This window comes from Musca vetustissima, unplaced genomic scaffold (genome assembly GCF_032173495.1).
Source record: "Musca vetustissima isolate MV318-11 ecotype Yass unplaced genomic scaffold, APGP_CSIRO_Mvet_v1 utg15419, whole genome shotgun sequence".
In the NCBI taxonomy this organism is placed as follows: domain Eukaryota; kingdom Metazoa; phylum Arthropoda; class Insecta; order Diptera; family Muscidae; genus Musca; species Musca vetustissima.
In genome coordinates, this window is record NW_026877864.1 from 75,496 (window position 1) to 88,536 (window position 13,041).

A 13,041-nucleotide genomic window follows, 5' to 3' on the forward strand; every position below is an offset into this window, starting at 1 on the left:
AAAATTGAAAAAAGACAACAACAACAACAATAATAGTGCTGTTGATAACCAGAGAATCATTAATAAAATGTGCGAGCCGGCAACAACAGAGTACCCAAGCCAGCGAACGGAACGATAACAAATGTGTGGCCCAACAGAGAGCTACAGAGAAATAGACAGACTGAACGGCAGAATAGCTGACTGACAGACTGGCTAGCTGGCTGGAGAGGCTAAATAGACTAAACTCAACACTTTGAACGGCAGCTCTGCTTCGAAGCGCAAAACACAACAACAGTTCACGTAGAACGTTTGACAAGTGTAGAACACACCGTGAGGCGATTTCGCTAAGTCAACAAACAATCAAAACGTAATCTATTTCCACAAAAAAGGGAGACCCGACCCACAGCAATAATGTCGAGTTTGATCAGAAAATTGATTAGCACCAGCAATGCTGCCAAACCAGTAGCGCCATACAAGTAAGTACCTTCCTTTTTGTTGTGATCGGAAACTAAACTCCACTGCCCAGGCAGGGCTGGACTGATGTATACTGTATTTATGTATAAACTAATGATTGTCCCGACAACATACTGTGTGGTATTCACACATAGCCGTCCGTACATCAAGAATGGGTTGGGGCATGGGCTGGTCTTTCATTTGTCTGTCTGTCCGTCCCATCCGATCAACCATCCATTGGCCTGTCCCTAAAGGATGAAACAATGTATCATCGCTCGCATATGATTGCCAATGCAATAAATGGTCCGCCGGTACACTTATGATTGGAAAAAATTGCGCCAACAGTTTGAAATCATTTATATTTGTGCGAATCAGCTGGGTGCTGTTGGTGCTACGAGGGAGGGTTAAGAATGTAGAGGCAACTAACAACCTAAATTTTATATGTTAGGGACCAGGCAAGTGATGTTTTGAAATAGCTGAAGGGTGTTTCAATGTTGGCAGTCTTAATATGAACTGAAGGTGTCTTCATAGAATAGGGAGTCTTTATAGACGATCTGAATCAGGTAGTTTTTATAGACGAGCCGAATCAGGGGGTTTTATAGACGAGCTGAAGCATGGAGACTTTATAGACGAGCTGAAGCAGGGAATCTTTATAGACGAGCTGAAACAGGGAGTCTTTATAGACGAGCTGAAGCAGGGAATCTTTATAGACGAGCTGAAGCAGGGAGTCTTCATAGGCGAGATGAAGGGAGTCTTTTTTTATTATTATTAGATTTTCTTTATTGATTTATAAAAAAAATTAAAATTCATGTGTCCTGCGAAGCTTTAGGCTTAACTTAGGTGTAATTTTATATATAATAAACATTTCATTTCATTTTTATATATAAACATTTCATCTAATTGACGATTTGAGACTTTTAATAGTAATGTTCATCAAAAACCGGAGTAGAGACACATAGCGAACATTAAATTGAAAACTGAACGCTATGGACTAGCTGAATTGGAGACCTTTAATATATGCTGGGAATTCGAAGCTGAAGCAGGGATAATTACAACAATGTTGCTGAAGCAGAGTTATTTATAGATGATTAGAGCTGATAGCAGTCTTCATAGGCCAAAGTCAGAGAGACTTTGAATAGTAATTTTTATCAGAAGAAAACTGTAGTAGAGAAAAAGAGCGAACATTAATTAAGAACTGAACGCTATAGACTAGCTGAATAATAGATTTCGGAAATTAAAATAATAATTACAACAATGTTGCTGTTACTGATAATCAGACCGCCACTAATAAAATGTTCGATTAGGCAGTAATAAGACCAATTAGAAATATTTGGACCAAGAGAGAAAGAGAGCGACCTGAGCGATAGACCGATATGTTGGGAAGATAAGATAGCGTAAACTTACTAGTTGCAAACATAGCTCTCCAAAACACAAATCAGCAGTCTTCCTAAAACCTTTGGCAAGTGCAGAACAGACCGTGAGGCTATTTTAATAAACCATCATGTCGACTTTGACCAAAACATTGATTAGCACCAAAAATGCTGTCAAACCCGTAGCACCATACAAGTGAGTACCATACTGAAAGAGATCTGCAAAGAAGAATGCTATGAGTTTTTATAGAAGATTTTTTTAAGAACAAATGCATACCTCAGGATAATTTAAGAACTTTTAGTATATTTTATTGTCGATTTTCTGGTTCACCGAAAATTTCTTGTATTAAAAATTCGTCGTCAAATTCACTGAGATTTTTTCTATAGACAACTTTGGTATTTTTTCCGGTGGGTAAAATATTTGCTCTTCAGGTTTATTAAACTAAATTCTTCCTCTTAATCTGAAGGCCAATTTTTTCTGCAGAAAAATTACCTCAAAGAAGAGAAGTATTATTTTTTTTTCTTGTTTGAATGAAAAACGTTGGTCTCCTTCTTGAAGGAGATTTTTTTATAGAACAAATTGCACCTAAGGATTCTCATTCGTACGATTTTTAATTTTTTCGTAAACAAAAGATTGAAAGGAACAAGTAAAAAAGTGTCAGTCTGTATTGCCGACAGATATATACCCTCAGCCTATGGTTTGCGGAGGTCTTCGGAATTACGCTCAGGTTTTATTAAAGTTTTATATATGGTATATGTTTTTTATCAATTCGCTTCAAAATAAATTTACAAGTTTTTAAAATACGGACCCTTTGTGGGTAGATAGTGGAGTGGACCAATGGGTCCCATCTTCGGACGGTCTAGTGTGGAGAAAGATAATAGGTAGGCCAAAGTTTGTTTCAAATCGGAAATTCAATTCACATGATATTGGATTAATAAATATTGAAAATTTTGACCATTGACAGTGGGTACCATCTTCGGACTTGATCGAGGCTTGATAATAGTTATTCATATCGGATAGCCCGTTCGCACGATGTTATAAAATAATGATTAGCACAATTTTGTGGGGCAGGTACCAGAAGGAGTGGACTTATATACCCTATCATCGAGATTAAAAGAAATATTACGATTTTGCAAAATTTGGTTGAAATCGGTTATTCCCTTTGAGAGTTATCGTGCGCACCCACCCAGCAGACGGACATTTGCCGTATCAAAGTGTATATATCCTCATTAGCCTTAAAGCTAAGGATATAAAAATTTGATGCACAGTTCTTCTGACTGGCTTTATTTTCCGTATTTAACCGCTTGAATTTGCATATTTGGGGTCGTAGAGGATGAAAGCATTAACCTCCATTGAATAATTTGTGGAATTATAGTTACTTTGATGAGAAAGGGAATAGGGCGTGGACTGTATGTGGGGGCTATACAAAAACTTGAACCTATTCGAAAGAAAAATTTCAAAAAAAATATCCGATACGCCAAATTACACTCACTTCGATGAGTTAATTCGGGTAAAAAACTTTATTAAAACTTGGACCTATATAGCCAATATTGTGCAAAAATGTGTTTTACCATCCAATAATCCATAATGCCAAATTGCAATCACAACCATGGAAAAATGTGTCTTAATGTTTCAAAATACCGAAAATTGGTCGCTACCGTAATGTTGGAGTTATATCAAAACGTAAACCAATATTGATATTTTTAGGAAAATTTGACAACCACTGAGAACCTGAAAAATCACATTAGAGCCAATTCGGTTGAAAAACGTACAACAACCCCCAATGGTGGCTCCTCGGAAACTTGGGGTCATGTTAATAATTTTTGGTAAGGAGAATCTAATTTGGTTTAAACACATGCCCAATCTCCCTAAAATATCGAAATTTGGAATGAGCGTTATATGGACCAATATTGATACAGTAGGAATACTTTCTACACAGTAAGAACCCAAAATACCAAATTGCAGCGGATTAATTGAAAAAAATTGAACTCAATGAGAATCCAAAATATAAAATGACAGCCAATTTGATTGAAACACATGCCCAATATCTCCAAAATAACGACATTTGGGATAAAGCGTTATATGAGAGCTACCCTAAAAGTGGACTAATATTGATCCATTGAGAACCCAAAATATCAAATTACATGTTCATAGGTCGAAAAACGTGCCCAAAAGTTTTCAAATACCGAAAATTGAGGATAGCGTTATGTGTAGCCTATCCTAAAAAGTGTACTGATATATCCAATTTTTGATACCAAACATCATAGGAGTAGTAGTGATTCGTGGTTTCAACAGACTGACAGACAGACGGAATAGCATATTATTTTATTCTAATCATACTTTATGGGTTCTCAAATCAATATATGGGGGTGTTGCAAAAGGACATAAAATTTTGTGGTGGAGAGTATAAAAATTGTTACCGAGCTTCTCATGGCTTTTATTTTTAGTAGAAAATCTTCTTACAGAAACTGCAGGTCAATATAGATGTTAAGTTTTATTTTTAAAATAAAAATATGGTTTTATAAAAATGATGCAATTGTCAGATTGTTGTTAGGCTTCCATACATTTAAGCATGGCTGCAATAATATTTCAAGGTCAATGTCAATGTCATTCATTTAACTGATAAGCATTCTAGACGATTGGAAATTTATAGAAATCGATGAGGAAAATCGAAAAATACAAGCTTTACTTAAAATATACATACATATATTTCTTTACTTAACTCCCCATCCAATCCCTCATATTTTCATCAAAAAAAAACCTATACCACCTCTGGAAAAAACAAACAACACTGAACACATGTTTTATCTTTGTCTCTTTTCACGATGATATGTCATTTGTCTTGTGGTGCATTGCATTTTTTTCTGCCGCCTGCCTTTGGATTCCGTTTCTGCTGCTTACCCTCCCATAGCCAAGCTGTTGTTGCCGATCGTACCGTTTACGTTTCTGGCTGTTTGGGTTTGGACAAGGACACCATGAAATTGGTGCCGGGTGGTGCTGTCGCCCAAGCTGAAATGGCCTTGAAAAATCTAGAAGCTGTTCTCGTTGCTGCTGATTCTGGCATCGATAAAGTTGTAAAGAATACCATCTTCTTAAAGGATTTGAACGATTTCGGTGCCATCAATGAAGTCTACAAAAAGGGTAAGTTCACGTAGTTGCCTGATAGCAATTTGCCACTAAGCTAGGTAATCAATTTCAATATTGTTAAGGTGAGACAAACAAACAAAAAACATACACTCACACACTTAACATATTTTAAATTGTTTTCATAGCTTTAATCAGTTTTTAATCACCAACTGCCACAATAGTTGATAATATATTTTTATTGACCGAACTAGTTAATAGGGCATTACGAAAATATTCTTTATCAGGTCGTTTATTAATGATTCCGTGTTGGTTGTTCGTGTGTGTTTTTATTTGTTTGTCAAAACATTTTCGAATGTGTTATCATCAATCAACATTGAAGAGTAACGGAGCATCAAACTACGGGAACTGTATCTAGCTCTCAATGTGATTTATAGTGGAAATATATTGAGCGTCTATTATGAGCAGATTTTAGTCGATCTATGCTAGCTCCCTAAAAAATATTTTTTAATCCATGCCTATTATAGCCCAAAAAATATTCTATTTACATATTAATATATTTTACAAACTCCTATACGTACCATTTATATTAAAAGTGTAGCTCAAACGAATATATATAGAGGTTATATTTACATATTGATATATTGTACAAACTCCTAAACGCGTTATTGTAGCTCCAATATTATACGTTATGCATAAATTCATCCCAATCGAAACAACTTTACTGATTTGGTTGACCATTTAAACGAAATCAGATGGAAATATATATGGAAGCTATATCTAAACCTGAACCGATTTCAATAATTTTCAATCTAATACTCTCTGCAATATTTCATGTAATGCCACCAAACGTAAGCTCCTCGGTGCATCATTTCCATAAAATTGGACGAAAATATATATGGGAGCTGGATCTAAATCTGAACCGATTTCAAGAAAACTTCCCATACATCTTTCTGGACCTAACTCAGTACTCTGCTCAATTACATATGTTAGACCAAATTTTGTCTCAATCGGACAAACATTGGGATATTGGTGCACCATTTACATAAATACATTAGGAGCCATATATAAATCTTATCCGATTTCAATGAAACCTAATATACTTTATCATAGTCCCAATTTAATACGTTATGCCAAATTTTGTCACAATCGACCAAAAATTTGGAGTTTGATGCTCATTTACATAAAATCGGGAGCTACATCTGTATCTAATCAGATTTCAATGAAAATTAACGCACTCTATCCTAGCCTCAATACCATTCATTGTGCCAAATTTTGTCTCATTCGGACAAAAATTGAGAGTTTGGTGCACCATTTACATAAAATCAGACGAAAGTATATATGGGAGCAATATCTAAATCTGAATCGATTTTCTCCAATTTCAATTGAGTTCGTCCATGGGCTAAATAAGTGACATGTGCCAAATTTCACCCAAAAAATACATGGACGGACGGACAGACAGACGGACCTGCATAAATCGACTCAGAAAGTGATTCTATGCATATTCTCGGAATGAACCCTGAGTTTATCTCGATTCCTTTTGCCTGTTATAAACAAATGCACAAAGCATAATACCCTGTACCACAAACTTAGTTCAAGTTCGAAGATGGGGAATATCCTAAAAAAATATTTCCATCTGATACCTTTAAAGGGGCTAGGCCTAAATGTGGGTTAAAAATATATAGTTCAAAATCGATCCTTAAAATTAGTTTTTAAAATCTCGATATCCTCCGCAGGTGAAATGATTGCCACAGACTCTTAGAACCAAAACCAAAACGCTGCACAAATCAGACAAATATTTTAATATAAACCAGTAAAGAAAATAGTAAAGACGGACTGGGCCGACTAAATGATACCCTTCACCACTGAGTGTATATTCAACAGAAGAATCCTAACAGACGCCGCATTTTAAAAGGACCATCAAAATGTAATTGGATCCATAAACATGTCATTCTGCAGCCTATACTAATTTTTTTCATATAGAAGATATATCTAAATCTGAACCGATTTCAACGATTTCAGGAAATTTAACACACATCATTCTAGACCAAAAATTCATGTTTTTTACGCTGTGCCAATATTTGTATGTGGTCATCACCTCTTGGAAAATTTAAAAGCGATCAGCGCTATATTTCCGCCTTCCAGTGTGGAAATGGGTAACAAAATAATATCTGAATTCGTAAATATTTATGATTAACTCCCAAATCGGAGTACATACGGCATTATAATTGGTACTTAATTGAATACGATATGCTAAATTTCGTTCAAATCGAAAGATATATAGGGACTTTGGTGAACCATTTACATTAAATCGGACGAAATATATATGGGAGCTATATCTAAATCTGAACCGATTTTCAGGAAACTTAACACACATCATTCCATACTTCATTCATAACGCTGTGTCAAATATCGTGCAAATCGAAAGATTTACAAAAAATCGGACGAAACTATATATGGGAGCCATATCTAAATCTGAACCGATTTTCATCAAACTCAGCACACATCATTCTGCACCTAATACAGAACGCTCTGCCAAATTTCGTGCAAATCGAATGATATATAGGGACTTTGGTGGACCATTTACATAAAATCGGACGAAACTATATATATGAGCTATATCTAAATCTGAACCGATTTTAATGAAACTCAGCACACATCATTCTAGACCTAATTCATTACGCTGTGCCAAATCGTGCAAATCGACTGATATATAGTGACCTTGGTGCACCATTTACCTTGAATCGGACGAAAATATATATGGGAGCTTTATCTAAATCTGAACAGATTTTTCCCAATTTTAATAGGCAGACATCACTTGGGCCAAATAAGTGAACTGTGCCAAATTTCATCTAAATCGGATCATAAATGCGACCTGTAATTTGTTAACAAAACTACGGGGACGGACAGACGGACGGACGTACATGCATAAATTGATTCAGAAAGTGATTCTGTGCATATTCTCAAAAGGACACATGGCCACCTCGTTCTCTTTTGCCTGTTACAAACATATGCACAAAGACATAATACCCTGCACAACTGTGTAGTGAAGGGTATACAAATCTAGGCCTACTTTAGCCGCCTTAAAAAATATTTAAAAAAGTCCAGGCATATTTTTAAAAATCCACTCCTACACAAATAAGTAGCTATTATAGTATCGTATTATAGCTACCTTGAAAAATATATTTTAAAAAATCACGCCTATTGTAGGTGTCTGAAAAAAATATATTTTAAAAAATCAACGCCTATTTTATATGCATGGAAAAAATATTTCTAAAAAAATCCTCGTCTCTGGTAGGTGCATAAAAAACGTTTTTAAAACCACGCTTATGGTAGGTGTACGGAAGAAATATTTTTAAACAAGTAAAAAAGTGTCAGTCGCTGTTGCCGATAGACATATACCCCCAACCTATAGTTTGCGGAGGTCTTCGGAATTACACACAGATTTTATTATTAGCTTTATATAAGAAATATGTTTTTATCAAAGAGGTTTCGGATTTAATGTTGATAAAATTTTATAAAATATTAACCATTTGTGGGGGAGGTACCGGAAGGAGTGGACTAGTGGGTCCCTTCTCGGACTTGATATAAGTTTGGTAAAGATAATAGGTTGTGCAAGGTTTGGTTGACATTCCATTCGCCTGATATTGCATTTATAAATATTGAAAATGTTGACCATTCGTGGGGGAGGTACCAGAAGGACCAATGGGTCCCATCTTTGGACTTAATATAGACTTCGTAAAGATAATGGGTTGTGAAAAGTTTCGTTAAAATCGGATAGTCTACAAAGTTTGAATGAAATCGGTTGCTGCCTTCGAGAGTTATCGTGCGCACCATCACCGGACAACGGACGGACTGACATGTGTAAATCAACTCCAAATTTTCTGAAACGGATTTGGTCCAAAGAAACATGGGGTTTAAAGCCATAAGGCTGAGGGTATAAAAATCTACGCCTAGTGTAGGTGTCTTTGTAATATTTGTAAAAAATCTACCACTATTGTATGTGTGGAGAAAAAAATATTTTCTAACAACAAATCATAAATATTATTTGTGGAAATACATCCAAAACAGTTTGTTCTCATCTTTATGTAAAATGACAACTCTAGTTCCAAATACCCCATTTATAAAATATTCACCTTATCTCTTACTCTCTTAAATTGTTAATAACATATGTTAATTACTTTTTTCACATTCTCTCTCTCTTTACAGTTTTCAATAAAGACTTCCCCGCTCGCAGCTGTTTCCAAGTTGCCCGTCTTCCCATGGATGCCTTGGTTGAAATCGAATGCATTGCTATGACTGGCGATGTTAAGACTGTCACCAAATCAGATTGACTATATGAATCCAAAAATGAAAACAAGAACTCGAAATTGTAATCAAGGAAATTTTTTGAAAAAATAAATTGATTTTATTACTGATAAAAATGTTTTTTGTCTTCACTGCAGAATGTGTGTGTAGTAAATTGTTGGTAGTGTGGTCTTAGTAAAAAGCAATTATAGACCAGTAAGGAAAGTAGTAAAGTCGGACGGGGCCGACTATATGATACCCTTCACCACTATGGGTATATTAAACAGGACTATTAACATGAAATTGGATGAAATCATATATGTGATATTTATCTAAATGTGAATCTACCTACATATATCCTTGGTGCGTCAATTACTTTAAAAATGTGAGCTATATGTGGGAGCTATATAGAAATCTGGACCGATTTTCTCGAAACTTGGCAGACATCACTCTAGGCTCAATTAAGTACGTTATGCCAAATTTCGTGCAAATCGAAAGATATATAGGGACTTTGGGGCACCATTTACATGAAATCGGACGAAACTATATATGGGAGCTATATCTAAATCAGGACCGATTTTCATGAAACTTGGCAGACATCAATAGACCGATTTTCTCGAAACTTGGCAGACATCATTCTAGGCTCAATTCAGTACGTTGTGCCAAATTTCGTGCAAGTCGAAAGATATATAGGGACTTTGGGGCACCATTTGCATTAAATCGGACGAAAATATATATGAGAGCTATATCTAAATCTGGACCGATTTTCACGAAACTTGGCAGACATAATTCTAGGCTCAGTTCAGTAGGTCATGCCGAATTTCGTGCAAATCGAAAGATATATAGGGCTTTGGTGCACCATTTACATGAAATCGGACGAAACTATATATGGGAGCTATATCTAAATCTGGACAGATTTTCACGAAACTTGGCAGATATCATTCTAGACCTAAATGATTAGGTTTTACCAAATTTCGTGCAAATCGAGAGATATATAGGGACCGTTTACATTAAATTGGTTGAATATATATATGGGAGCTATATCTAAATCTGAACCGATTTTTGTCAATTTCAATAGGGTTCGTCCTTTGGCCGAATAAGTGACCTATGCCAAATTTCATCCAATTCGGATCATAAATGCGACCTGTACTTTGTTTACAATTTAACATCTACAGACGGACAGACGGACGGACATGCATAAATCGACTCAGAAGGTGATTCTATGCATATTCTCAAAAGGAACCATGTGTCTATCTCGTTTCCTTTTGCCTGTTACAAACATATGCACAAAGACATAATACCCTGTACCACAGTGTGGTGAAGGGTATAATTAAACCATAAAACTTATGTTAAACTGATATGGAGTTGTTTGTTCGGAATTTGTTAATGTAGTTGACATTGCACTTGAACTGAGAGGTTTTACTTATGGAGAATTTCAAATGTGTTTCCATTTAAAAAATTGGTGTGCTGATTGCGTACTGATGTACTTCCAGACAAAACGTCTGAAGCTAGAACATTCAACTTTGTCGGTATTAGTCTATACGCATGTTTATTGGTATATTGAAAAGTGGTCACTAAAATATACAAAAAGTAAATTGGACGATCGAAAAAGTATAGATCAATAATACAGATCAATACAGCCAAAGCTATTCTTTGGATTATCTCTTAAAAATATCCAAAGTGGTAAAGTATATCATATAGTCATCCTCTCCGCCTTTTGTTCTTCCCTTACGGTAAATTCTGCAAATATCTTTGCATTCACGTTTCCGTGTTAAAAAAAATCCACTGGTCAATGAAATCAATAAATATTTTATTTAATACTTATTTTCCACAAATATAACCACTTTTTACCAAAAACTCGAATTTAATTTCAAATTTTCTCATACCATTGGAATGTTGATTGTAATGGCCAAAATTACAATCATTTGCCATTTTAATAATAAAGCCAAACAAATAAATTAACGTTGAAATCACCCACATTTTCTTTATCTGTCTGGAGGGAAAGCCAAAATTAGCCTTATTACAAACATTTGTTAGTTTTTTTCTTCGTTGTCCTATCCAGTAAAACTTGTAAGATAATAACGGAAAAATAAACAACAACTATGGTTTCCTAGGTTTGCACCTGAATTTTATAACAAGAGTACCAATGAACGAACATCCAGTGATACAACTTGACTGGTAACAGACAGACAACCAACCGGCCAACCAATCAACCTGTTGTCTAAGTTTGTTGAAATCAACTCTTGAATGGAGAAATTCCATTGAAGAAAATGGAGGCGAACCGAAAAAGTTAAAACAAATAGATAAAGGTTGGATGTGGCAGAAGAGAATTCCTAGTGCCCTACAATACAAATGGAAGTCGTAGGGGTACAAATCACTAACCATCTTCCACTATCGCTTTAAGAAAATTTGAAAGTTGGTATCATTATTGCTGTGAACAAGCCAAGTTCTTTGTTACAAATCGAATAATAAACCTATCACTCCATTTTTTGCGTTGGTGGTTGGCCATCGAATGAGCCTGAAACATTGTAATATTATCGCCATTTGTGTTGTGAAAACAATCGTCCGACCTGTCCAAGAGAATTTTTTTCAAACCACACAATTTCAGCAATATTCAGAGCAAAGTGTTTTCTTTGAGAAAATTTAGAGTTTGGGCGTATGTTAATTTGGTAAATAACAAGTTAAACCAGTAAGGAAAGTATCCTTCACCACTTTGGGTATATTCTACATATGTATCCTAACAGACGACGCGTTTTTTTATATATCTATATCTGTAACGATTTCAGGGAAACTCGCCAGAGACTAATTTATATTACTTCAATACGTTGTGTCAACCAAGACTTAATTCAGTACCCTATACCAAAATGCACCAATTACATAAAATCGGACGAAAATGTATATGTGGACTATATCTAAATCTGAACCGATTTTCACAAAACTTAGCACCCGTCATTCTAGCCTTAATTCAATACGATATGACAAATCTGAACCGATTTTCACGAAACTTAGCACACATTATTATAGACGCAATTCAGTATGTTATGCCAAATTTCGTGCAAATTTCTGTGCAAAAATTCGAGAAAATCAAAACATTTCCAGGGACTTTAATGGACTATTTACCTAAAATCGGGCGAAACTATATATATATATATATATCTATAGCTATATCTAAATCTGAACTGATTTTCATGACACTTAGCACACATCATTCTGGACCCAATTCAGTGCCCTATGCCAAATCGAAAGATATAGAGGGACTTTGGAGACCCATATACCTTAAATCGGACGAAAATATATATGAGAGCTATATATAAATCTGACCAGATTTTCTCGAAACTAGGCACACATCATTCTGGACCTAATTGAGTACTCTGTGCCACATTTCATGCAAATTGAAAGATATAGAGGGACTTTGGTGCCCCATTTACCTTAAATCGGACGAAAATATATATGTGGGAGCTATATCTAAAACTGAAGCGATTTTCTCGAAACTTGGCACACATCACTCTGCCCCATTTACCTGAAATCGGACGAAAATATATATGGGAGCTATATCTAAAACTGAACCGATTTTCACGAAACTTAGCACCCGTCATTCTAGCCTTAATTCAATACGCTATGACAAATCTGAACCGATTTTCACAAAACTTAGCACACATTATTATAGACGCAATTCAGTATGTTATGCCAAATTTCGTGCAAATTTCTGTGCAAAAATTCGAGAAAATCAAAACATTTCCAGGGACTTTAATGGACTATTTACCTAAAATCGGGCGAAACTATATATGGGAGCTATATCTAAATCTGAACTGATTTTCACGACACTTAGCACACATCATTCTGGACCCAATTCAGTGCCCTATGCCA

At 35.4% G+C, this 13,041-nt stretch overlaps 1 protein-coding gene across 1 annotated transcript; it reads left to right on the forward strand.

Annotated features, from left to right (window-relative positions):
- The first annotated feature begins 255 nt into the window (after positions 1 to 255).
- On the forward strand, positions 256 to 9,263 carry LOC133322545 (rutC family protein UK114). The gene is made up of 3 exons (XM_061531531.1): positions 256 to 455; positions 4,715 to 4,944; positions 9,097 to 9,263. Exons 1-3 carry the CDS (start codon positions 391 to 393, stop codon positions 9,219 to 9,221), a joined length of 420 nt encoding a protein of 139 aa, XP_061387515.1. The 5' UTR covers positions 256 to 390; the 3' UTR covers positions 9,222 to 9,263.
- The last annotated feature ends 3,778 nt before the right edge of the window (positions 9,264 to 13,041 follow it).

What these genes read in the sequence shown, in the direction of transcription:
- LOC133322545 (XM_061531531.1), top strand. Translation starts at nt 391, where the DNA reads ATGTCGAGTTTGATCAGAAAATTGATTAGCACCAGCAATGCTGCCAAA. An exon ending in AAACCAGTAGCGCCATACAA is followed by an intron (nt 456 to 4,714) that starts GTAAGTACCTTC and finishes ACCCTCCCATAG; the next exon opens with CCAAGCTGTTGTTGCCGATC. An exon ending in CAATGAAGTCTACAAAAAGG is followed by an intron (nt 4,945 to 9,096) that starts GTAAGTTCACGT and finishes CTCTCTTTACAG; the next exon opens with TTTTCAATAAAGACTTCCCC.